The following is a 26687-nucleotide window of genomic DNA, read 5'->3' on the forward strand; positions in this document are numbered from 1 at the left end:
TTCCCTTGCTGGATCCTGTCCAGTTTCCCAACAGCTTTAGACCCAGGATCCAAACTTTCCTTCTGCTATCCAGGTACCGTTCCAGCAGTGCTGAGCAGAAGGGAACAGTCACCTCCCCATTTCCTTGGAGTAAAAACCAGCCATGCTCCCTTTTCCTCACATCTGTGAGCAAACCAGGGAACAGGCATCCAGCTCCATGGCAGTCTGGATTGGCTTTCTCAGTCTGGGACTCTGAGCTGGTCCATAAGCCAGAGACATTTCTTGGTGGCAATTATTTGACCCTGCTTGTCTCCTCCCCCACAAAATGAGTGTCTGACCTCCTCAGTGTCATGTCCAGGTGAATGTACATCCCCAAACAGGTGCCCAGTCCTTACTTTGATGCTATTTACCAGCTCAGTGTGGCCACAGCCCAGCACTGGCTTTGTCTCAAAGCACAAGACACAAAGGAAATAATTGCAGCCTTTCAGGAGCACCTCTGGTTTGTGAGTGCTGTCAGCATTTTCTGAGCTCCTGCCTCATTAAAATGTGCATTATCATAATGCAGCAGCATTGGGCATGTTCTCTGCACTAACATTGGCTCTGTGCTTCCATCTGCAGCTCTGCCATGGGACAGGGACCAGTGCCTGCCTGCGGAAGGAATCCCAAATTACAAGGAGTAGGTGTCAAAACTGCTGTGGTCTGTAATTTGGACAACACAGATACTAAAAATTCCTGTCAGTTTTGTTGGGGTTTTTTAACTAAAACTGTTGCTTGATGACTTTTGATCAGACAGTTTAGGAGAGGCCTCCAGATGGCCATGACAGAGAAATGCTGTGAAATTCCTAGACAGAAAGAGACTTCCTGCCCTGCACTGTGTGAATTCCTGGATTTCTCTTTTGCTTTATAAAATGCTGGTTTTCCTTCAGGCCAGATGGGAATTTGTGGTTCTGTGGCTTGTCTAGCCAGCATTTTTATAGTGCACTCTGTGTAAGGGAAAAAGCATCACTGAATATGTTAATTTTTTATGCTGTGATATAGAGATGCTGTGAAGCTCCAGACAAGGAAAGCAGGCTGACTTGGCTTTGTTTGGACCTTAAACTGTTAAATTTCCCTGAAACCTCTTAAATTGCTTGTATTTAACAAAGCCATTTCCTAAAGTTATCTGAAAGGGCACTTTGAGACCTAAATATCTCCTACTGCTTTCTTAGCTTAACTCAACCTGAAGATCTGCCAGCACGGTTTTTTGTTTACGTACAAAGTACCCATTTGCAAATGATAATTTCAAGGTTATGAAAAGCATTTTCAGACAAAACAGGCAGCCTGCACAGTCTAACCAGGCAAGATCTGTGGCTGCTTCTTCTTTACTAAATAACAAGTGCTATAATAATTACCCTCTGTGTCCTTCTCCCAAACCACCTAAGGCATCTTTCTCCTTTTCAGCCACCTCCATCAGAAGACCACGTGGCCCCCTCCTGCAGGCCAGACCAAGAGTGACCAACCACAGCCACCAAGCCCCACAGAACTGCCTAAGAAGTCAACATAAATACCCCATGGCTTGGTGGTGCCCTGAACCATGGCCATCCATCCCAAGGGGGATGAGAAAGACACCCCCAGGCACCTCAGCTTCCAGACCAAGCAGACTGAGAACAAGAATCATTCTTCCTAACTATCCAAGACTTTTTCAGCAACCTCCCCTGCGTGTCTACCTCCGAGTTATCGTACGAGGCTTTTTGCTCACGGTTTTGCAGCTTTATAGGAAAAATATTCTCATGAGGCTACAGAGGCCTGGATTTCTGTGGCAGCCTTTTAGAGCTTGTATTCTGGGTAGCATGAATGTACCTGAGGGACTCAGGGGTCTCCAACAGATCCCTTTTGGTATTTCAGATGAAAAACCAAAGTCTATTTAGTGACTGTAATCAAAGCAGCTTAATCCCTAGTGTCCTAGTTGTCTTGGGATAGGAATTTCTCTTTTTATTCTTTTTGTATAGCTTATCCCAGCTGCAGTGCTTGGAGTGGGAAGCAGCAGCTCAGGCAGTTGTTGGCCAGAGTGCAGGAGGCCAGCAGAGTGCTCTGGTCACAGCGTGGACAGCGAGCCCTCCCTGGAACGTGGCAGGACATAGTGAACATAGCTCAGTAAAGGTCCCTGGTGTCACTGGGAAATGAGATCCACGTGATGCAAGACTGGGACAGCAGTGGATGGGGATGGGCAGAGGTCTGGAAAATAAAATGGAAACACTACTCACAAGGAGTTTGCTCTCTGGGTTCTGATTGCAGCTGCTGCGTTCAGCGTCTCACAGACAAAGACACAGCCTGAGACCATTTTTCCTCCCTTTTATTTTGGCAGCTCCTGGGGAGATGCATTGAGAAGTTGCAGGAAAATGGGGTACAATCTGGCTTTTACAAATAATTTGTTAAGATTACTTCAAGTCTTCTTTGTGGGGGTTCAAAGCATGTGGATCCTTTATTGTCTAAATTAAAGGCTTAGGCAAAATCATGACCCTCACCAGCATCTCCTGCACTGGAGGTATCACTGCACTGCTAAACCAGCAACTGTGTGGTGGAATATATCACATAAATAACCAGTCTGAAATTCTGGGTAAGCTTAATTTCATAGCTTGGGGTAAATTAAATCTCGGGAGTGCATACCTCAGAATATAAATTAAAGGACTTCTCTTAAAAGGAGACGTAATCCTTTGGACTGCTTACAAGGAATATTCCCAGGAAGGAGAAAATATTCATCTTGGGATATCCTGTTTAATAGCTCATTGCCCAGTGCTCTCTGCTGTGATGGAATGATAGCAAATCCTGGTGTTACCTGTGGGCTTGGCCCCAGAGCTTTGTTCTCATCTCCTGTGTTACACAGACAGGTAAGAGGCACACTCAGCAAAATCCAGTCTCACCAGTCTGGTGTACCCTGGCTCTGGAAAAACACCTCCAGCTCCCCTGGGGTTAACCAGCAGATCCCAATCTGCTCCTGGCAGGGTCGCTCCAAAAGCATTTGGCTGGAGGTGGCATCCCAGGGAGATGTCTCCAGCCACTGCTTGTCACACTTGTCAGGGAACAGCACAAACAGGATTTTGGGAAGGAGCAATTCTTGGGTTGTGCTGTGTTATTTCATATTCCCAATGTCACTTTAGACACCTGGGAGAAAAGGGCAAAGTTATGGGGGGAACACACCTGTTTAGGCTGCACTTAATCAGCTAGAAAATCAACAATCTGTTGTGGAAATCCACAGAAGTTTCAATTTCATCTCTGACAGTCATGGAATTGAGTCATTTTCTCAAAATACAAGTTCTGAACTTGACCTCCTTGAGTGCTGGAAAGGCACAGACCAGGACTGTCCCAGCAGAGACCAGTTACATCAACTGAAAGAGGAACTCTTGATGCTGCTTCCACAGTCTGTATTATTCCACAGATGTGTATTTAAGGTCCCAAGAAAGAAGGTTTTGTATTAAAGCATCACAGTGGGTGAGCGTTTGGATGAAATAAGCATTATGTGGTTGGTGCTGGCACCTGGCAAGGGGTGGAAAGAAGGGGATGCTGCTCCAAGGCTGCTGTATTTGGGGTGTCCTGAGCTGTCTGTTTCCAAAAGAGCTGTGAAGTTCTCAACTTTTTAAATTTAAATTTAATTATAATAATTTAAATTTTCAACCTCTGAGGCACAGAGCCTCAACAGCTCTGTGCTCTCAGCTAACTGGCTCTGGAAAGGAAATCCTCCATGTTCCCATCAGCCACTGGAGAGCCTCACATCAAACAAGGATCAAGCACTGCATGCTTCCCCAAGCTCTCATGTTTCTCAGCTGGTTTCCAGTATTTCCTCTGAATTTACCATATTGCTCTGCCTTTGCTCCAAGCCCAGCAGAGCTCCCTCTCTCTGCTAACCCTGCTGTTCCAACCCCACCTTGCAGAGCAGTGCTCAGAGCTAAGCTCTGACGAGAGCTGTGCTCCCGGAGCTGACACTGATTTTGGTGACCCAGAATAGCAAACCTGTGTCAGGCTTTACTCCCAGGCAAGGGGAATCAGGCAGAACTCAGCAAGGCACAGGGTGACATCTCCTCACAGAGCTCCAAGAGGCAAAAGGGGAAATGCATAAAGGAACAAACAGCACAGAAAGAGAAGTTATTTAAATTGGATGTTCTTTATTCATACAGGGCCTGTCTAGCAGTCAGTAAGAGAGCTGAATTCTGGGTTAATTTGCAATACTTTTAGCTTGCTTGTAAGGTTGTGGAGATGTGCTGCTGTCACAATGTGCTGTGTTTGTCTCAGAGAATGTGCCTTGGAGGGTCCCAGAATGACTGTACAGAAATGAGAAGGAGTGTTTGTGATAAAAATGAGACCTGAATGGTATTAGATCTTCCTGAGTGGCCTTCCAGATCCTGAAGGGATCCTACAAAAAGATGGAGGGAGACTTTTTACAAGAACATGTAACAGGACAAAGGAGAATTCTTCACACTGACAGAGAGCAGGTTTGGATTAGGTATCAGGAAAAACTTTTCTGTGAGGGTGGGCAGGCCCTGGCACAGAGCAGCTGTGGCTGCCCCAGCCCTGGCAGTGCCCAAGGCCAGGTTGGACAGGGCTTGGAGCAGCCTGGGATGGTGGAAGGTGTCCATGTCCATGGCAGGGAGTGGAACTGGATGAGCTTTAAGGTCCCTTCCAGCCCCCAAACCATTCTGTGTTTCCATGATTCTATGATAGGCTGGAATATGGCAAATATTTTATGAGCCAAAATGCAGAGAGATCCCCATAAACAGAGTATGTCAACACACTGCAGGTGATAAACTCAAAAAGATGCATTTAAAGAGCATCAGTGGGATCAGCTGTTGAGCTGGAAGCTTTGGGGGTTAAATATTACTGATGTGATGGGTTTATTTTGTATTTCTCTTATGCAAAGCAGAAATTCAGTTCTTAGCTGCTGGTGGTCAGAGGGTGGGAGCCCCCTCTGCCTCACAAAACAAACCAAACCAAGACTGGAGCATCCATTTCAAAAGCTGCAGAAGCAGGGAAGGCAGGGCAGGGAGCCCTGGCACTGTCTGGGAAGGTGAATGTAGCAGAGCCATTAGCACAATGTTCATCTGCAGTCCCACGGGGAAAGGAACCCAATCTCAGCGTGCTGCTCTCCAGTTTCATCTCTGCCACCTTGCTGGGTGACCTTGGGCAGCACATTTCATCTCAGGTTTGCACCAAAAACAAACAGGACTGAAAGTGGCACTGGCAAGGCAAAGGCCAAAGGGATCCACGGGGTGTGGGGCTGTTGTGACGGTGTTCACAGGGATCTGAGGATGAGGGAGGAGATGAGGATCTGACTCCATGTCTCACAAGGCTGATTTATTATTTTATTATATATATTATATTAAAACTATACTAAATGAATAGAAGAAAGGATTTCATCAGAAGGCTGGCTAAGAATAGAAAAAGAAGGAATTATAACAAAGGCTTCTGTCTTGGACAGAGAGTCTGAGCCAGCTGACTGTGATTGGCCATTAATTAGAAACAACCACATGAGACCAACCACAGATGCACCTGTTGCCTTCCACAGCAGCAGATAACCATTGTTTACATTTTGTTCCTGAGGCCTCTCAGCTTCTCAGGAGGAAAAATCCTAAGGAAAGGATTTTTCATAAAAGATGTGTGTGACAGGGCAATGTCCTGACAGGAGGGGGTCAGTGAGTGCTGTGGGGTTGGGTACTGCAGGTCTGCTTTCAGTCAAGAAAACATCAATATTTCAACTTTTCCTGGCTCTCAGAACAGCAGATGCAGCTTTTGCTCAGCTCTGGTGAAGCAGAGTGAGATGAAGTGTTAAAAGGTGTTTTTCCCGAGGTGTGCAGGTGCAGAGGTGAGCTCCAGCCCAGAGCAGTGCAGGGGAGGAGCTGCTGTGTCTATCCCAGTGCTGGAGGTGTGTCGGGAGCCTCTTTTTCCTCCCAGCTCCCCTGTGACACCTGGACTGCAGCCCACATTTAGAGAGTGCAATTCACCTCCACGCTGCTTAAATGGGCTCTAAAAGGCAGGTGAGCTTTACTGCTGAATTTTTAAAGCAAGCCTTTAATGTTTAAGCAGTGCTGATTTTCTAAGGGCTGTTGGACAGCAGGTCCCCAGAGTGACACTGCAGGAAGGGCTGGGCTGGAGGTGTGAAGCTGCCTTTGCCTTTTCCTTTTCCTTTCCCTCAGGGATCCTCCTCCTGCTCAGGGCTGTTACCCCAGCACCTCCATCACAAACCACTGAATTTCCTGGCCTTGCTGACTGCAGCTTTGCCACAAACCTCCTCTGCAAGTTCTTTCAGCTGCTTCCCTAATAAGGTAAATAGGAATAACAATATAATAACAATATAATATAACACTGTCCTGGGCTGGAGCTCACCTCTGCCACCTCCCCACCTCGGAAAATGAACAATCCCTACAAACTTTTTCCTGCACGTGATGTGCCAATGCATTTGAATTGCTGTTGAGTTTTTTAATTTATGCCACCAGATGAGGCAGAGAAGTTGAGACAAAAGCAGAATTTGGAGTGAAATGCCCTTGTAAAGGGGGAAGTGGAGGCTGAATGATATCTCCAGACCAGATGTCCTTCCTGGAAGACATTCTCCTTTCTAACTGCAGGAGTTCCTGGGCTGGGCTGCTGAGGGTCAGAACTTCTTATTGAGGAGCTCCCATGAGAAAAAGCTGAGGGCCAGAGCCAGCCCTTGAGGATAACACCCAGTCCTGGTAGGTGGGAGGGCAGTCAGGGCCCTTGGGAATGCCCTGGAGAGCTGGCCATGTGTCAGGGGAAAAAGCAGCCCACTGCCACTGGAAAAATGCCAAGGTGACCTGCTGGCAGCAGGAGAAAAAAGTGTTGGAAAATAGGAATTATAGTCAGGGCTGCACAGCAGATAAAAAGATGGATTGGGACTCACCAAAATCTCATCCAGCTTTTATGGCCTGAACAAAAGGGAAACAACCACAATTAGGGCACAAAGCAGTTACAGGCTGGTGTAAATTCTGCAGAAGAAGATGGAAATAGTTCTTTATTTTTTCTTCTGTTTTCTCTGAGGAAATTTAGCAGTAAATGAGGAACAGGAGAGACATACCACTTCTTTAAAAAAGAAAGTTGCTTTGTGATGGGAAATTCAGAATATTTATTTATAAATAAATACATTTTGTTTTTATTTTGAATATATATTTATGAAGTAGATGTTGCAGGCCTTGAGTAACTTTGTGGTTTCTGATGCCAAGTTGTGCTGCAAAGGTCTTTAGGAAAAGTGCTCTGTCTCCACAGGCTGCAGCCCTGGGAGCTCTGACATTTGATGGTCAATGTCTGTTTTTGAGCAGTGTCAGGTTGGTTTCCCCAGTCTGAGATAGCAGAACATTTCAGGAAATATTGCTGATCAGAAATAGCACTGCAGCTTCCTGAAATGCCTGCCCAGATAAGGGGACACTCCGCAGCTGGAAGTGATAAGGAGGCAGGAAAAGACAAAGCAGCAGTAAATGTGATGTTACTTCAATACCAGCAGGCAAAGGGGCAGCTGGTCCTTAGGGAGAACCTGAAAGGAGGCTCTGAAGGTGCAAAACATTCCCCAGCCAGTGTCCCACACCCACTCGTGGTGCAACACACCTCTCCTGGCCCAGGACCAGCTGCTCAGGCACTCTTTGACACCCCAAAGTTGGGCAGTGTTGGCATCATTTCCTGCACAGAGCCACGGCCCCAAGGACTGTCACTGCATGGTGACAACTGCCCAGCACATGGCCTGACAAACAGGGGCCACTCACCCTGAACTGCAAAGGATTCAGCAAACACTGCTCAGGCTTTCAGAGCTGGTGGGAGAGGGGAAGCTGAGGGGTGAGGATGCCTCCCAGGATCCTCCTCAGTCTCACTTGTCTGGGTGACTCCCTGGTACCTCATCCCAGAGCACAGTTTGGGGAATATTTGCTCAAGGAGTGGATTCACAGATGTGTGATAAATCATGTAATAAATTAAACAATACAGTGCAGTGACAGAGTAGAGAGCTAAGGTGAGCAGGTCCCTTTGCTCTGACCTACCCTGGGATAAACAGGATTAGATTGTGTTTGGGAGCTGTGGCTCTGCCTCCTCCTGCCCTGACCCAAGAAAGTTCCTCCTTCTCCTCAGGGGCAGGTGCTGGCTGGGGGAGAATCACAGAAACATGGAATATCACAGAAACATGGAATATCCTGAACTGAAAGGGTCCCATCAGCATCATCCAGTCCAGCACAGCCCTGCACAGGACACCCCACCAATCCCACCCTGTGCCCCAGAGCGCTGTCCCAGCACGCCTGGAGCTCAGGCAGGGTTGTTGCTGCGACCCCTCTGTGGGGTGGGGTGAGCCCATCTCCACACACAGCCCTCCTAATTCTCCTTTTCTGCCCACGAGAGACGTGCCCGGGGCTGGAGCCCTCAGCACAAGAAGGACATGGAGCTGCCGGAGCGAGTCCAGAGGAGGCAGCAAGGTGATCAGAGGGATGGAGCAGCTCTGCTGTGGGGACAGCCTGAGAGAGCTGGAGACTCAGACTTCAGAGCCCTTTCCAGCGCCTAAAGGGGCTCCAGGAGATCTGGAGAGGGACTTGGGACAGGGGCTGGAACGACAGGCCAAGGGGGAAGGCAGGGTTCGGTGGAACACGGGGCAGCGCTGTCCCCTCACGGCGGCACCGAGACCCGCCCGCCCCTCAGCGAGATGGCGGCGGGGGGCGCGGGGGGGCCGCACGTGCGGGGGGCGGGGCCTGCCCGCGCCCCCGCAGCACAATGGACAGCGCCCTGCGGGGGCGGGGCCGGCAGGGGGCGGGGCCGCCGCAGCCGCGGGAGCCGCCGAGAGCGGGATGGGTCCGGCCGGGCTGCGCCGCGCCCGCGGTGAGGGGGAGCGGGACGGGCGGGAGGGGAGCCGCGGTATGGGGTATGGGCTCGGGAATCTGGGTGTGGGGTACGGGAGGCGGCCGCGGTGGGCAGCGCTCTCCGGGGATCTCTCGGCGCCGCCGTGTGAGGGAGGGGCGGGAGGGGGTGGGTGTGAGGCTTTTCCTGCCTCGCGTGTCTGGCCGGGCGCGTCGTGAGGCGGCGGAGCGGGGGCGGTTGGGTGAGTGTGGGGGCGCCGGGAGCCGCTCTCCTTCGGACACGGGAAGCCGAGAGGGAAATTTTAGCCATAATCCTGTGGGATCGGGGAAGGAGCCGGTGAAGACCGGGGTGGCGGGGGATCCCTTGGGGTCTAAGGACAAAATGCAGCGGTTGTGGAGCTGTCGGGTCGGTGATGCCGGGGGCAGCGCGGCGGGCGCGGCCGAGCCTGGCGGGGGCTGAGAGCGGCACCCCGGCACCAGCCGAGCTCCCCGGGCTCGGGGTTAACAGATCCACCCTGAAACTCGCCCTGAAGTGTTTATAAACTCAAAGGGTGACCCTGATCAATGGCTGTTGAGTGCATTGATGGATTTAACAGGTTGCCCAGAGAAGCTGTTGCTGCCCCATCTCTGGAAGTGCCCAAGGCCAGGCTGGATGGGGTTTGGAGCAGCCTGGGCTGGTGGGGCTATAACGAGATGGGATTTAAGCTCCCTTCCAAACCATTCTGTGATTCCATGTTTTCAAGTCAGCTTCAAGGTGAACCAAGTATGTTCTCAGGGTCACTTGGCTAAACTCCTCCAAGCAGTAAAATTGGTCTGTAGAGGGTGAGAAGGTGCTTGTGTGGATGGCACCGCTTGTCTGGTGGGGCTGATGACAGCCAGCCTCTGTTAAAGGAAAATACAGCTGCAGATTTAACTCAAGGCACGCTGAAACAGTTTGCTGGGGCTTTGTTGTGCTGTCAAGTGAGCTTCTGCCTGGCTCTGCTCTTGATTTACGTGTTAAACTGAAGCATGGCAAAGAAGGATGTGAACTTGGTGAAGTGGGTCCAGAGGAGGCCATGGAGATGCCCCAAGGGCTGGAGCCCCTCTGCTCTGAGCCAGGCTGGCAGAGCTGGGGGTGCTCACCTGGAGAGGAGAAGCTCCAGGGACACCTCAGAGCCCCTGCCAGGGCCTGAAGGGGCTCCAGGAGAGCTGGAGAGGGACTGGGGACAAGGGATGGAGGGTGATGAAGCCTTGCACAGATTACCCAGAGGAGCTGTGGCTGCCCCATCCCTAGAAATGTTCAAGGCCAGGTAGGATGGGGCTTGGAGCAGTCTGGGACAGTGGAATGTGTCCTTGTCCAGTGAGGAGAGAAAACAGGACAGGCTTTAAGGTCCCTTCCAACCCAGACCATTCCAGGATTCTGTGTCTCCTACTCTTAAATTGTGTTTGAGAATTGAACTATTTCCTACACTGGATGGATAAATGGATGTATTATGACTTCCTGTGGAGTAGTAAGGTGAAGAATGAGGGGTTTACTTCAGGAGTGCTTATCTCCTGCTGCAGGCTGGCAAATCTCACAGAGTTAATGTATTGCTGTGCATAAAAGTTCCATGGTGATTCTTTGGTGAGAAAATTACCTTACGAGATGGATGTGTGGAAATATTGGGCATGGAGCTTGTTGTGATGCACACATGGAAGAGAAACAGCTCTGAGAGCAGAGTGCTGACACTGTTCCGTTTCCTTCTTCCCCTCAGCCAAAAAGACTGTTCCCTATTGTGTGGTCAGGAGTGTATAAATGTTGTTGTTTGGGTGTTTGTGTTGCTTGTCTTTGGTTTTGATGCACACCAGGACTCCAGGTACCTCTGCCAGGTGTAGGAGCAGTGCCCAGGCTCCACCTCAGCACAGTGATCTGTACCTCCCATGCTGCCTCACCTGCTCCTGAGGTGTGTCTCAGGGGCAAGACTAAGCCCTGCCTGAGCAGATGTCTCCTTCTAAAAACTGGTAAAGATTTATTCTGGCACCATTCTGCCTTGAGCCTTCCTTATATCAAGCTTCAAGAGACTTGTTCTTAAGTTCTTAGGTGAAGAAGCTCTAATAAATATCCTACAGCTTGGTGCTGTGTTGTTATTCTGTGTGTAAAGCATCAATTGCAATATCTCCCTCAGTGGAAGGGGCCCCAGGCAGAGGAAATGTCACACACCTTTCACTCCACCTTTCTCTAGAAAGAATGCAGCCCTGTGGATTCCCCTTTTCTAACTGGAAATATCAGCTTAGCTGGGTGCCACAGCTGGCTTTCACGTGGTGCAATGGTACTTGAGGAAGTCAAGAATCCTGCTATTTTCAGCAGTTCTTTGTCAAAAACAAAACAAAAAAACCTGCTCAGTTCTCTTCAAGATGAAAAGCAGCCACCACAGGTGGGAGAAGTTAATAAAGTCACTTGCTGCCAGTTCCACATCCAGCAGGCAGCCCCAGTGTGGAAGGAGCTGGGTGAGCTCTGTGCCTTGATGAGGAGCAGGGGGTTTGATTCAGGGATTTCTGTGTATTTCATCTATACACTCATTTCTGATTTCCAACCATCTGGCTGCGTTCTGTTGAGTAAGCTGCTCCTACAAACAGCAGAATAGAAGTCAAGCACATGGAAAACCCCTCAGGTGTGCAGTGGGTGATTCTGGATGAGAAGGAAACACCCAGTCACTGTCACTGCCTGTCCCTTTGCTGTGTGCAGTGATGTGAGTTCCTGCCTGGCTCCTGTGCTGGGGGAGCTTTGCACAGTGGGGCTGCACCACTGCTTCTTCAGAATCCATTTCTGTGGAGTTACTGCAGGTGCCATCAGGGGTCCATATCCCTCCTCCTCCCACCTCCTTCCCTGGAGCACCTGCTGGTGCATCTCAAGCGTGTAATGAGCTCTCTCTGGCTCACAGAGGAGTTGCTGTGTGGGCTGGAGCAAAAGGGGTGCCCAGGGGGCTGAGGCTCCCAGGGCTCAGTGCTGTTGGCACAGTGTGTTGTCACAGGGTGCTTTGGGAAATGTGGTGGCTGCTGCTGTTTGCTGCGTGCAGCTGTGCAAGAATTGAAATACTTTTAAAACCTACTTGGGTTGGTTAGGGTTGCTATTATTGGGATGATTGTTGGTAGCCAGATTTGTTGCTTCAATGCATTGATGACTCCAACCTCTGAGATTTTATCAGCTACTCTGGGCTTGGCCAGCTGATATTGAGCCTCTTTCCTGGTGTTTCCCCATGGATGCTCCAGGTGTGCTTCCACGTGTGGATTGGGCTTTCCAAGTGGTCATGCTGCAGTTCAGCGGGTCACTGCTCTTCACCTGAGTTGTCTTCCCTCAATGTTTTTTTAGCCAGATGCAAATAGGAAGTTGAGCAGGGAGCCTGGGCCACTGTAGAGCTGGGAGGATGTTTGAGGAGCAGACAAACTCTCTGGGTTGGGTGGTTTCTTTCTGGTGGTTGACCATACCTGTTTATAATTTGAGTAGAACACGAGATGAATTTAAAACCACATCTGTCTTTGGTGCTAAAGCCCTGGGAAGATGCACTCTTGAGCTAATATGGCTCAGATGCCCAATGGTAACACCTGGGACTCTTTGTCCTCATCAGTGCTAATCATCATCTTCAGCTGGGTGTGCCAAGCAGCCACCTTTCACTGCCTTTTCTGATGGTTTTTTTCTTTTTTTCCAGGACTTGCAGCAAGAATCCCTGTTGCTTTGAGAAGCACAATGACCATCTCACAGCTCTGTTTGGAGGAAAGGGCATAGAAGGTCTGCTGCCACTGCACTCTCCCGAGGTAGGAAAGATTTCTAGGGCAGGTGTGAGTTATCATCTGTCATTCTTCCACAGCTTCCCGTGGGTGTAATAGTCACTGGCTCTTTTCTCCAGCCTCCCCTCAGCTGGAGGAGCACAGGGACAATAAACCTGTGGCAGTTGAGTCCCGCAGCTGCCAGGAGCAGTGGCTCTGTCCAGGTTGTGCCATCCCACTGCTCTATGGCTGGTGCCTCTGTGGGTGATTCTAGACTGATCTGTCTTGAGCCTTTCTGCTGTGGAGGTTTCTGACCTTCTCCTGCCAAGGTGCAGGAATTCCTGGTGCAGGAGGTGAGGTCAGAATAAGCAAGATCCCAGCTAAATGTGCTTGAGGAGGCTTCTCCTGCTGTGTTTGCACTCACAGGAGGGTCCCTGCCCAGCCTAATCGTGTTACAGGTCATGTTCCAAGGTGCCCTGTCCTGTGCCTCTTGGCTCGGGTGTCTGACACCTGATAGCAGCCAGGGCTCCCTGGGATGTGCTTATCCTGCTGCACTCTGGGTTGGATGCTCTGCTGGGAGTTTCTCTCTGCACTGACTGGCTTGGCATGGACTGGCTTTTAGCCCCAGTGAGACAGAGACCCAGCAAATCCTGACCTTTGCTGCTTGGGTGATGTGATCCTCTGCAGAGGAACTGGCTGATCACTGGGCCCTATTTCTCCAAAAATCTCCCATTCTCAGGTACTCAAACTCTTCAAGTCCTTTTTCCCCTCATCCTTGCCTAGATTTTACAGTGTGATGGCATCTTGCAGCAATTTTTGAGGGAGAATCTATTGCCTATTCATGTTTCACCTCGGGTTTTGGGCTGAAAATGTCAGGGATAAGTTGTGTGAGTGCTCTGAGTTCAGCACTACACTGCGTCACGCTGCCCAGGGCTGTGTCTGCTCAGCAGTGGAATTTGAGTGGGGTGGAATGAGCACAGTGCCTCCAACCAGCCATCCATCCAGCCTTTTGTGTCCTGATGCTCATGGATGGCATTGGCAGGAGCAGTACAAAGGAATTCCTAAAGGAATTGCAGAAAGCAGCCTAATAATGCTTTTTATAATGATTTGTGCACTTCCCTTGAGATTCTGGTTACTGGTGCATGTTTGAGGGTTAAAAGCCAGGCAGGAGAGTCTGAGGGAGGAATCCTGATGAGGACAGTGAGAGGTGGCTGGGAGCAGGGAAATGCTGAGGACAGGATTGTTCCTGCTCCCTGCAGTTCTTGCCTCAGTTCAGCTGGAACAGTGGGCATCCAGGCAGTGGGATGTGATTGCCAGCTTAGCATCAGGCATGTTCTTTCAGCATGCTGCTTCCTTTTCCTTCCTTTCAGTGAGCTAAAACAACTGAGTCCTACTTTGTGCACAAAAGCATTTAAAACACATGGTATGGGAAGCTGTGGAAGCTTTCAATGAGAAAGATTTTGCCCTAATGATTACAAGTATAATTTAGGGAAGGGGGATAGGGGGAAGAATTGCTGTGTAGGCTCTGTAAGGCTCCTAAGATAGGCTCCTTCTCCAAAATACATTTCATTCTGGCTTTACATCTCTACTGTGCTTTAATTATTGTGAGTTTTGTTGGAGCTCCAAGTTGAATTTATTGCAATAGTGCTGGCAAGCAGCACAGGATGCTGGGCACTGCTCTGGACTGGGACTGCAGAGACCTGCCTCTGTCTCTGCCACTTACTAGGCAAGATATTCTACCTAATAAATCTCCTTTCTATTTGTAAGAAAGGGCTACAGCTTCTAGTAAGGTCTGTAAAAATCACCTAGAATGTATTGCACTGCTTGATGTGGGGGATCTGAAATGTTCCAATTTCTCTCTGTTACAGGTGTGTGGTAAAAATGGTGCAGAAATACCAGTCCCCAGTTCGAGTCTACAAATACCCTTTTGAGCTCGTCATGGCAGTGAGTAACACTGAGCACCTTCCCTGCTCCAGCTGCTGAGGGCCAGGGGAGGTGGGGGACTCTGGGTTTGGCTGCATGTCTGTGAGTCCTGCTGCAGGGACAGAGCCTCAGCTCCCCTCCTCCAGTTTTCCAGGGAAAATAAGGATTGGCATCTCAGTGTTAAGAATGGCAGCGTAGTTGTTAGAAGGGGAAAACAAAACGAAACAAGAAAATCCAACCTTATGTAATTATTCTTTGACAAGGAAGGGGAAACTAATTGACATTGTTAGGCAGGGTCAGTTTGTGGCCAGACACCTCCTTTGCCACTCAGTTCAAAATCTGTCCAGCTGTGATCCCAATCAGCACTGTAGTATGGATGTATCTACAACTGGATTCTGAGTAATCTTGAGCTTTTTGATTTGGTTAAAGGCTGGAAATCTTTGGGAAAAGTCTCCTGTATTGTTCTTCCCCATCCACTCTGTGATTGAGCTATCCAGAGACCTCTCTCCAAATCTTATGATTTCCACAAGGGGCTTGAGGGCTGTCATTGGAGTTCATCCACTGGTAATGCAGAAGGCTGATGTTGACCATGGGAGCTGCTTTAGGCAGAGTTTCTTTTCAATATTCTGGACTTTGTCACAATCAGTGTGAGTCAAATACCCTCCTCAAAGGTTTGCTGTTGCATTTCAAGGGCAGCATTTGGGTGTTGTTAGAGGAGCTTGCTTATGAAATCTTGCAAAGTTTTGTTTTGTAATCTGCTGGGCATTTCAGCTGAAGGGATCCTCAGGTTTGGTGTTTGCCACTTCCAGCCTGCTGCTTCCTCCATGGCCTGTTCCCAGTTCCTTTAGTTTATGGGAGCCCAGAATGAAGGTGGGAAGCTGCAGCTCTTGCAGACAGCTGATGTGATTCCCATGAATGGAAGGGAGAGCCTCTCTTGAGCTCCTCTTGACAATGTGACCTCTTCAAGATTTCTGAAAAATTCACGCCTTAAGATTTGTTTTATCTGAAAAACAGCCTCAACCTTTTATTTCAACAGCTAAAACTGGGGACATCAGTTTGTTCCTCATTGTGAACAGGGGACCCCAAAGGCAGCAGCAGCTGAGAGTGGTTGCTGCTCACTTTGCTCTCTGATCATCTAGATGAACACTGCTTTTGCTGACAGTTGAGCTCCCTCCCAAATCCACCCCTTTTTCACCCAGTCTTCCCCAGACTGGCCATGTCTGTTCACAGCTAAACCAGTGAAGTGCCACAGAATTGCCCTGACCAGTTTGGGGCTGATGTTTGTGGCAGTGGAGCTTTCTGGCTGTGCTCTTTGCTCTCTCAGTGCATCCTGTGTGAGAATAAGACACCACTGGCTGTGATGAAGATCCTGGGAGCCTTTGCTCGGTGCACACCTCTCCACATTCCTGTTGTGTCTATTACCAGGATAAAGCTACCACCAGATGCTCCTCGGTCGATTGGCTGCTAATTGAGGAGGGCTGCCTTGAGACAAATCCTTTGTAAGCTTGTTAGCACAGGCCTAAAGGCCAGGGGCTGCTAGGCTTAATTCTGCAGTGGTTTAAGTTTATTTGCTTTCAGTTTTTCAGCATAACAGAACTTAAAATTCCCTGGGAATTGAGGGCTGGGGTTCTAAATGTCATCCTTTATTGTTCAGCAAATCTTAACAAAGTTATTAGTCCTCTTTCTTATGAACAAATTCCTTTTCCAGGCTCACCCAGCAGACTGTGCTGTGGAGTAGGGAGCACAATACAGACCCCTTAGCTCCCCCCACGGTGTCCTGTGAAAATCCTGTGTTCCCGGCAGGATCTGCTGTTGTCAAGCAGCATTTCAGCCTTGTGGTGGTCGGTGCAGGCAGGGCTGGGTGCCACCGTTCAGTGCCACCGTTCAGTGCCACCGTTTGTGTGGAGGCAGCTCGGATCTCACGGAGCTGTCAGGTACCAGCTGTCAGTTGCTGGAAGTTTTGCAGGGAAGAGTGGGTGTGCAGTGAAGCTGTTTTGCTCCTCAGCACGTGGCATTGCTGTTAATCTCCTTCACCATAAATCTGACAGCAGCTTCCTCAGCACTGAGATTCAGCTGCTTTCATCTTTTCCCCTCAGATGCTGTGTGGGAACCTTTGGAGTGCCGAGGTCTCAGGCTGTGGTAGGGAAGCAGAGGTTGCAGGGTGACCTCAAGACACCCCCATGTTTTACAGATCTCTGGGCACCCTTCAGCCTGATACACTTGTGCTTAATTCCTCACTGGGAAGGGTCATCCCTCACAGCACAGCCTGAACAGAACACAGGAAATAAGTTGGGAAAAGTATTTTTCCCTCAGAACCTCCAGTGTTTGGACCCTAGAAAGGTGTGGGTGTGCTTTGCTCACATAGAGTTTGAGAAATAGGGGTGTCACAGCCAAATTTGGCAAACAATTCCTTGTTTCTGGGCTCACACACACCCCAGGCCCTTTGTAGAGCCCATCCCCAGGAACAGGAGTTCTCCTTGAGGCCCTGTGTGTGCTGAGGCTGTGCTCAGGGATGAGCTGGGGCTTTTCCTGTGATACCTTTGTTACTGTGTCAGGGTAATTGTCTCTGGATTTGCACTCTGCCCTTTGCTAATGCTCCTGCAGCTTGGGTTGGAGCATTTGCAGGCAGGAGATTTGACGTGTATTCCAAGTCCTTGGAAGAACATTCCCCTCCTTGCTCTCTTTGCCAGTCCTGTGCATCTGAGCAAGTAAAAGGGAATCAGCTTAACAAGTCTTTTCTTGTCATTTGGGAGTTCTGAATGCTTTTCTTTTTTCTTGTCCTTCCTTCTAAAACAGATTTTAGCAAAGGGTGTTTTTTCCACACCTGTCCAAGGTCACTGTAGTCATTTCCACCTGCTTTGTTCCTAACTTGGATTCACATTAATGGATCAAAAGTATTATGCTCTTCAAACACATATTCAGTGCCTGGCACCTTTATACCTTATACTTGAAAAGAACCTTGACTTCTGTTAGGCTTTGTTATCTTGTCATGTTTTTCCTTTCTATTTTATCTTTTTTGTCTGTGTCCTCTTTTAAATGGAGCTGTTCCTCCAATGGATTGTCCATGCCTCTCTGGGCCTCATCTTGTCTTCCCTTCAATTAGATCAGTAGATTTGACATTGCATGTCTTCTAATTTTATCTTACAGCTAAGAAAATTCCCAAGTATAAACTTACTTTTCATTTTCTTTCTGTTGTAGCTGGAAAGCTAAAAGGGATTTTTTATAATGTTATAATGAATGAAAAATCCAGAAGGAGAGGTACCTCTGCCACATATAACTGATGCAAATATTTGTGAGCCTTCTGTGTTGTACTGGGGAGGAGAATTTGGTTTGGGTGAGCGAGTCCAACATGCAGGAAACAGCCAAGAGAGAGAGATATTGCATATTTAATGTTATTTGCAGTGAATTATTAGGTTAGATGAGATGGCTGGGGCTGGAGGGTTTCAGCTTTGAACGTGGTAGGGAGTTGTGCTCCTGTTCTTTTTAGTAGTGCCTCAGCCCTTCACACTCAAGGTGGACATTGACCATTTTCACACCCTTTTGGGAATTTATAGGGTCAGGTCCCTAAAGGTACAGGTTGGGAATAACCCCCCAGAGACCTCACAGGGCCTTGTGTATGTGATGGATAATTTCAGTTGCTGCATTAGTGGTGCAGATGAGAAATCTCTGGCAGCACTTGTCAATGATTTGCTCCTCTTGCCACAGTGCACTTCGTGTTCAGCTCTCACTGCTAAGAGCAGTTATGCTTTCTGCTGCAAGAGAGAGATCTTTCTGCACTACTCTATAAAAATAAGTCATGATTTGGGGAAAAAGAGCAAAGATCAGGCACTGGGAGGTTTGCAGGAGCATCAGCTCCCGTTGCCTGTGCAGTTGTGTTTTGTGCTTGAGACAGAGCTGCCGTGGAGCCCCACATGTGCCTGATGTGAGTCAGTGCTGCTTTCTGCTTGACCTCATTTCTTGGTGCTGCCCAGGGCATGTGCTGACACATATCTGTGCAGCTGGGAGCCTGAGCTCTTGGACACACACACACACACACACATGGGGGAGCCTTGGTGTGTGCTTCTGTGCTGCCTGAGTGCTGCCCATCAGCCAGGCCAGTTCTGCTCCTGCAGTGAGAATGTGGCTGGGGTGGCTCCTCTGGGGTGCCTCTGGTGTGGGGTGTGTCTCATCTCCAGCATCACTCAGAGTCTCTGACAGACCTGAGGCAGCTCAGGAGCCCCTGCCTGGCTCTGCAGGTGAAAGCTGCAACATCTCAGCTCCTGGCCTGCACTTCCAAGCAGCTCCCTGACTCTTCTGGTTTTAGTGGTGATTCAGTGTTTGAATCACAGAACAGTTTGGGTTGAAGGGGTCTTAAAGCACACCCCATCCCACCCCCTGCCATGGCAGGGACACCTTCCACCATCCCAGGCTGCTCCAAGCCCTGTCCAGCCTGGCCTTGGGCACTGCCAGGGATCCAGGGGCAGCCACAGCTGCTCTGGGCACCCTGTGCCAGGGAACAATTTCTCCCCATCTAACTCTGCCCTGTGGCAGGGTGAAATCATTCCTCTTTGTCCTATCACTCTGTTCCCTCATCCAAAGTCCATCTCCAGATTTGTAGGTCTCCAATGTTCTTTACATTTACTTGTTCTGCAGTTTTTTATTTTGCAGGTAAGACAAAGTAGGAAATTAACAGTGGATGGATCTGTTTCAGCTCAGTATAGATTGAGTGTCAGAGGTTCTAACAAGCTGAGTGACAAGTTTAATTCAGGCTACAATTGCTGCAAGTTTATTTCAAGTCAGAACTTACTTCTCATGGAGTAAGCAGCTGAAACATTCCTTCTCCATCATCTCTACTCTCTCATGCTGCACGCAGGGTCATAGCCATGGAAAGCAAACATCCATGGTCCCAGTGTGAGATGTCTCTCTCTTGTGCCTGACTCTCAGGAGCAGTCCCAGTGATTGTCACTGGATTAGGCAGAGCCTCACTGCTGTCCCTCAGCCTGCTCTGCACTGTTTGCTCACTGGCAAAGCTTTTGCTCCTCTCCAGCAGCTGAGGATCTGGCCCAGGGTTATGTGCAAGAGTCACCATCCAGGACAACTAAAATCCAATTGCATCACTCATTTCACAGCAATCCAACATTCTTTTGTCACCAGAGTTAGGAGGTTTGTAGATGCAGGCTAATTGAAAACAGCTTCTTGCTGTTTTGGCTGTCAGGCTTAGCTGGAGGAGAAGAAGCTCTGAATGCTGGAGGTCAGGTTCTGACAGCCAGAACTGCTTTCCATCCACTTTTTCAAACTTATTTTCCTTTTCAGCATCAACATGCATTGTGTTAAAGTTTTTAGATTTTAAGTAGCTTTATTTTATGACTTCTTCCTGTTGCCTTTAGCAGATTGAATGTATAAAGAGACTGCTTAAATCTTGGTGTGCTGGGTGTGCTCTCCTCCTTCCCCAGTGCTGTGGTGTCTTAAAGGGTTTGATTTTTCACTGGCTGATGAAATTATGTTCCTGCAGAACCTCTGAGCCCATTTTTGCTGCTTAACACCCAAACAGCTCAGGGTGTGCTGGGAGCAGACAAATGCTGTGAGAGCTGGACAATGCACAAGCAGGCTGATGTCTGGCAGGTGTCTCATCAGCTCTGTGGGTTTGTCCAGAGTGACAGCTCAATGTGTGTGTTCACAGCCCAGCCAGGCCTCAAAGGCTGGTCCTGTCTTCCATCCTAAGTGCTGCAGATTGTTTGTCAGGTCACCCACAGTGCCATGGCACTGCTGCACCACAGAGGACACTTTGGGGGTTCCTGAATGCCAGGTTGGAGTTACAGGCTGGAATGGCCCCATCTGGGGCTCCAAGTTGCTGTCACTGTTATGCTATTGTCACAGCCTGGTTTTAAATAAAGAAAAGTAGAATCTTGACTGAAATATTTGATGCTGGCTCATAGCCTCTGCTTTCAGGTGTGAGTTCTGGAGAGCATTTTCTGCAGGGAAGCAGAGCAGCTGCTGGCAGCTGGAATCCTTAGGAGCAGCAGTGCAGGCACAGAGGGAGCAGCCAGGGAGCTTGGAGTGGAGCTCTCAGTGCAGGAGTGCCAGGGGAGAGGATCCTGCTGCCCTCTCTGTGGATGGCTGCAGGTGACACAGGGAGGAGCTTTGCTGTGTGTCCAGTGCTTGGGAGCTCCTTTGCAGCTGCTGTGATGTAGGTAATGGCACAGCTTTTAGAAATTTTGAAATTTTTAGAAATTTTGAAATGCTATTGCTGAGTGGCAGGGCCCTGGAGATGGAGAGAAAATCAAGGTGCAAGGGGGAAAAATGCCACAAAACAAGTGTTCTTTGGTGGTCAACCCATGCCACACATGACATGAAATGTCTTGATAATAACCTAAGCAGTTAAGAAATTAAGAGATCCTTGCAAAGCAGAATCTGCTTTACTTTTTGTTTATTTGTGTATTTTATTTATTTGTTATTGATTGTTATATGTTACAGATTTTTATTGATGTATAGATTGTTGGGTATATAAAACTTGAAATTCCTCCTTGGATGTGCATGGCCTGCCTGCAGCCATGGGCTTTTATTGATATATAGATTGTTGGGTATATAAAACTTGAAATTCCCCCTTGGATGTGCATGCTCTGCCTGGCAGGCTGTGCCAAGTATTTTAAAGAAGGCAGCTTCCCTCATCCCTGCTTTTTGCCCTGTTTGGAAGGTGAGTTTACTGTGACTGCCTGAAGCTACTGGGTTAACATTTTATGCACTTAGAGATAATCTAGTGTTGACTCAAGACATGATGCTTCAGTGTGACTTGAAGGCTTGAAACTCTGCTGTCAAGATACACTAAAAATATCCCCTCATCTTGCTGCTGAGCAGCACTTGGCAGCAGGAGCTGGGGGTGATGCTGTGGGTGCCAGCTGGGCTGGCTCTGCTCTGGGGGCTCAGCCCCAGGCCCTGCCACCTCCTCCCTTGGCATGCAGCAGGTTGAGAGTGAGCAGAGGCTGGGGAAGAGCTGACATTTCTCCTGGGACTGTGGTGTGGGATGTTTGCCCTCAGGTGAGCAGGAGGTGTTTGGTGAGTGCTGTTTGTCCCAGCTGCTGGAGGATGGAAGAGCTGCTGGCAACATCTGCACAGCACCCTCAGTGTGTTGTGTGGGGAGGGCAGAGGTCTCTGAGAGCTTTTAGACTCCATTTGCTGGGCAGGATGGTGCTGACCATGTGTGCCTGCAGAAGGTTTGCACTAATTCCAAGGGCTGTACAGTTTACTCACTTCTCCAGCTGCAGCATGGAGGTTTTCCTTGAAGGATGGGTTGTGTCTCAAGCTTAATCTGGCTGGTGCAGGGATGGCTGAGCTCTGAATGGAGCTCCAGTTCAGAGGCACAGCACAGGGAGACACCTCCAGCTCTGCTCCATCACCTTTATCTCATCTTCCTGTAGTGACCCTTCTCTGCTGAAGGTGTAGATGCAGAAGATAAATTATAAACTCTTCAGCAGGGACTAAAACAGGTGGTAAAATTTAGAATCATAATTAATTCTTACACCTCAACCAATATGAGCTTGTTTAAGTGCTGAGCACAGTGACTTTCCCAAGTTTGGCCCTGAATCATGGCCACTTTGTATAAATTCTCACAGCAGCTTCTGGCAATGACAGAGTGTCCTTCTGAGTAGCCATCAGTTTGTGAGCCAGCCTTGTTTGATTTTGGGGTGAATCAGCAAGCAGTAAATGTGTGATGTGACACTTGACTGCTGTGCTTTGCTCTTTCAGGTGTTAGTCACACCAGATCTCTGCCTCCTTGCCTTCCCATTTTGGTTCCTCTCTCTCCACACTGGGCTGTGACAAGCAGTGGTTCCTGGATAAGGTGTCACTTCCACAGTTTTTTGTAAAGGTCAGAGCCTTGTGCTGTTGGTGACCCCAGCTGCTCCACACAGAGTTCCTTCTCCCAGCAGAGGAGAGAAGGCTGCAGCAGGACAGCCTGAATGGGATATTGTTCCTCCTCAGACAGGAGGTCAGGCACGTTGGTGCTCCCTGGGAGGGCTTTGTGCAGCTGCAGGCAGGGCCTGGCTGTAGGAGCTCTGCTGTGGCCCTCAGTTGTGCCTCTATTGCAATAGATGCTGCTGCTCCCTGAATTGTTTCTTTCACCAAAATCTGAAGGAATGAGGCAAATTCTTGGCTCTAGTCCAGGCTGAGATAACACTGGGTCAATGTTTGTGGCCTGGGTGCTGTTGTCCCATGCACTTCTCGCTGGCAAATCTTTTTCCTCTGGCCAACAGAAGTGGAGTTTTATTTTCCCTTGGGCCCCAAACACTTTTGCTGTGCATACTCTGCACCTCCTTGAAATGAAGTTCTCTTTTCCCTGAATCAGTGCCTTTCTGTACCCTAAATATGCATTTTGTCCCTCCCACATTGTTCCTTGTATATTTTATCTTACTTTGTGGCTAGTGGGAAGCTGGGATCTGATCTGTTCAAAGCACGTGGATTATTGTGTCTGGTGTGTGCAGACTCTGTGGTTCCCTTCAGCACTGAGACCAAGCAGTGGGAGGAACTGCAGGATGAAGTTCTTTTTTTTCCTAGAAGGCCTCAATCTGCAGAGGAATATTTATATATCATTAGAGCTGCTCAAAAGCTGCTCCAAAGGCATCCACTTCCTACTTAAAAGTGATGAGGTGTCTTCATCTTGCTTCTCATCATTTCTTTTCAAAGGGATGATGTTCTGGGCATCTTCAGCTCAAAACCTGGTATTGTACCTCCTCCTCACTTCCCTTCCTCTGAACACAGGAGTTCCTTTTTCCTGGCAACCTGCACATGGCTGTAACATGACCTTGAGGATTCTCATTAATTAATACAGATTTAAACACTGTCTGGTCATGAAAATTTGAAGTGTTTTAGCACAAGGATGAAGTCTTCTCCTTGTCACATATTTGTGTAATATTGACAATAAATTCTGTCTACATCAGGAAATATTGACTATAAATTCCATCTACATCATCACAATTAAGTTTCTTTGTGCCCCACACAGAGCAATTTCCCCCTCACAGCTCTGGTGCTCTTGGAGATCCCATCTCACAGGAGCTGCCTCTGGAATCACATGGGAAGCACCCAGGGCCCAGCAGGCTGGAGGGAGCTGCCTGGGCTGTGCAGGGGGTTTGGCTGCTGAGGTTTTGTTTCCTGCAGTAATTCAGTGGTTCCACGTCCCTGTTGTGCATTCCTGTGGTGTAAATTGATTTCAAGGTCACTTCCTAGCAAACCCTGCCAAGGAGAAACAGGAGTAGCTGTTGGAGAGATCCTGCCCTGGCCATGTGCTGTGGCTGCTGTAGGAACAGCAGTGTCACAGCTCCTGAAGGGGGGCAGGAGCTCTCTGGCACTGCCAGGATCTCTGACACCTGGGAGTGTGCAGGGCTTGCACTGGGCCCTGCTCTGCAGGGGAAGGGGCTGAGCAGGTGGAGTGGGGGGTGTAAAAGAGGGTAAATTCCTCTTTTCTCTGTGGCTGTGAGGCTTTAGAATGGCATTTCTGGGGTTTGACATTGTGGGTTTGTATAATATGTTCTTGTTTCCATCTGGCTGGTCTTTGGAGTACTGTCTTCTCTCAGATGTGGGGTTTGTACTGGTTCCTGAGTATTTAGCCAGCAGTTCAGAACACTTCCAAGCATGGCTTCTTGCATTCTTCTCAAACTCTCCTCCTCTCACAAGCTGATTTTCACTTTTCAGTGTTGGTGCATAATCCATTTGGGATGGATATTTACCAGAGCAGGTAAAACCACTGGGATGTATTTCCCAGGAGATCCCAGGGCAAAAGCTTGGTCAGAGCACTCTGCTGATTTGACAGTCAGCTGTATCACTGTTAATGATTGTTCCTTGTAATTAATCATTTGTCAGCTTCCGTGGCACTAAGGGGTCTTTGTTGGGATGCAGAGGTCACTGTAACCAGTTGGAAATATCCTTATCCTACTCTGGGCTCTCTTCAGTGTGAAAGGAAAATCTGACACTATTGAACCTTTGAGATCTTGAACTTTCCTGCATGTTTTAACTTTTCAGCTAGAAATTGTTTCACCTTTTTTTTTTCCATTTAATTTCTTCTGTATTCGAATTTTTTTATTCCAATGAGCTGTATCTAAATTATTATTTTCTTTTTTTTTTTTTACATTTAGATGCACCCAGAAATAATTGGTTATAATTCTAAGCAAATGCTCTTGATGAGTTCAAACAGATTCCAGGTCCCTCTGTTTTCACTCAGCCCTCTTGTGAAATTGAATGTGTAATTTCAGTCTCAGGACTGCAGGGATTTAACTGACTCTTTGAACTGTTGGTTACAGTGCACTACAACAAAATCACTGATTTTTGCAGCAATTCTTTTGTCAGAAATCTGGGGAAAACCAGCTTGATTTAGGGAAGGACACTGGTCCTGAGCCAGCAGCTCTGGTGGAATGGTTGGTTTGGGTATGAGGTGTTAATCCCAGTGGGGTTTACAGGAAGGGAGGGAGTGGCTTCATGGCAGCATTAATTTTATTATACATAAATATTTGATCTATATCTGATTCTGGTGGAGACTTTGGCCACCCCAGTGTAGTCTGAAGTGCAGTCCCACAGCAGAGCTGTAACACCCAGTGCTGGCACAACACTGCTGTTGTTCCTTCTGGGAAAGGAGAGGCACAGAAGGGAGAGACAAATCCTAGTTCCTGTATCCTGCTCAGTGCAGAGCTCCTGCAGGAAGGAGCTGAAAGAGCAAGTGCAGGTAATCAAAGCATTAAAACAATTAATACCAACTACTCTGTGCCTTTCATTTCTCTGGGATGTTCTGTTGTCCACCTTGGACTCTGCAGAATCCCAGAGGCGTGTTGAGATCATTAGCTGGTCAGAGTGACCCCGAGAAAAGTTTGAAAATCTCTTTTCCCAGCCCAGCGCTTGAAGAAAGAGTCAGAGCTCTTCATTTCTCGGTCCCAAGGTTGTTTATTGTTTTTTATCTATGAAATTCTTTCTCTTGTCCAGCTGAGGTCTGCTCAGGAGGTCAGACAGAGGCACTCTGCCTGCCCCCAGGGTGGTGTTATATCTTTATAATAAAAACTACATATACAATATTTACAATTACTTCCCAATACCTATCACCTATGTTAGACAGTGAGCTTCTACTCTAAACCAATCTGTGAGTGCCAACATCACAGCAGAAGATGGGAGCCAAGAAGAAGAAGGAGAAAGGCAGGACATGCCCAGATCCCTCCATCTTGCCCCCCTGAATCTCCATTCTAAAAACCCCAAAATCTACTTTTTCACCTTGTGATAAATTCACTGTCATTGTACTTAATTTGTCATGGCTTGCAGATCTTCATCTAAGGTTGGTAACTTGCTCCACGGGTCATAATCAAACCCACGGGGGCATTTTGGGCTCTGTGCCAGGGTCTCTGGCAGGGGTCTTGGCTGCTCAGGACAGCCAGAGGGATGTCCTGGGTCCTGACAGAGGAGGAGACATAACAGCTTTGTGATGGCTTGAAAAAAAAATAAGCATTTCTCTGTCTTTCTAAGCTCCCTCAGTTTCCCTGTTGCGGCAAAGAGGAGGATTTTGGTAAGAGGATTCTGCTGGGTGCAGGAATGGGCTGCTCTCTGCTCAGCTCAGTCTGCAGGGATGGGAAGTCTGGGTGCTCTGGGAACAGCTTTGCTGTGACTGCAGCGTGGGGCTTCAGCTGTCCTTCATGTGATCTCAGGCATCTTCCCTGCTGTATTTTTAGAGCTGTTGTGCAAAGAAGATTAGCAAAGGACTTAATATCGATGTGGATATGGATTCTTTGTCAAATATGGCAGTGTTCCCCCTATTTAGGCAATGTGTTTGGGCTCGTGTCACAGTTATATCACCAGGCTGTGCCCTGCCATGTGCCTCTGCCCTGGCCTCTCTTCCTGCTCCAGATGTTGTTTAGCTGACTGAAAAAGTGCCTGCGCTCAGTTTTGGTCTCAGTTTTGCTGGATCTAATGACAGTTTATTAGGGAGCCTGTTTCCAGCTGGATCAGCTCCATAGTTAGTGGAGAAAGAAGCAGCTGGGAGTTGAGATCCAGTGCTTTACCCTCAGATGGGAGCCACAGACACCTGCATTCAGTGGTGGTTTCAGACTGGCTCTTGTGATCCCTCCATGGTGAGGGGGCACTTACAGGTGAAGCTGTTCAGGGTCCTGGTCCCACTAGAACAGCTCTTGTTTGTCTGGAAATTCCCTCAAATGTTCCTGGCACAGCTGCACCCCTGAAAGGGCAGAATCACAGAATAATTTGGGTGGGAAGAGATCTTAAAAGCCCATCCAGTCCCACCCATGCCCC

General features: G+C 48.5%; 2 protein-coding genes across 3 annotated transcripts in view; both read left to right on the forward strand.

Moving 5' to 3' along the window:
* Positions 1 to 2227, forward strand: part of LOC134426352 (syntaxin-binding protein 4-like) — a 49679-nt gene extending 47452 nt beyond the window's left edge. For both annotated transcript variants that reach the window (XM_063171296.1, XM_063171297.1), the window contains 2 exons: positions 598 to 655; positions 1420 to 2227. In XM_063171296.1, the coding sequence (XP_063027366.1) occupies positions 598 to 655; positions 1420 to 1522 (161 nt within the window). In that variant the 3' untranslated portion in view covers positions 1523 to 2227. The remainder of the gene's footprint in view (positions 1 to 597; positions 656 to 1419) is intronic.
* A 6514-nt stretch (positions 2228 to 8741) lies between these two features.
* Positions 8742 to 26687, forward strand: part of SEC14L5 (SEC14 like lipid binding 5) — a 41214-nt gene continuing 23268 nt past the window's right edge. Inside the window, exons 1-3 of the mRNA XM_063171298.1 lie at positions 8742 to 8811; positions 12455 to 12560; positions 14381 to 14456. Of these exons, the coding sequence (XP_063027368.1) occupies positions 14394 to 14456 (63 nt within the window). The 5' untranslated portion in view covers positions 8742 to 8811; positions 12455 to 12560; positions 14381 to 14393. The remainder of the gene's footprint in view (positions 8812 to 12454; positions 12561 to 14380; positions 14457 to 26687) is intronic.

Source organism: Melospiza melodia, chromosome 18 (assembly GCF_035770615.1).
Source record: "Melospiza melodia melodia isolate bMelMel2 chromosome 18, bMelMel2.pri, whole genome shotgun sequence".
Classification (NCBI taxonomy): Eukaryota; Metazoa; Chordata; class Aves; order Passeriformes; family Passerellidae; genus Melospiza; species Melospiza melodia.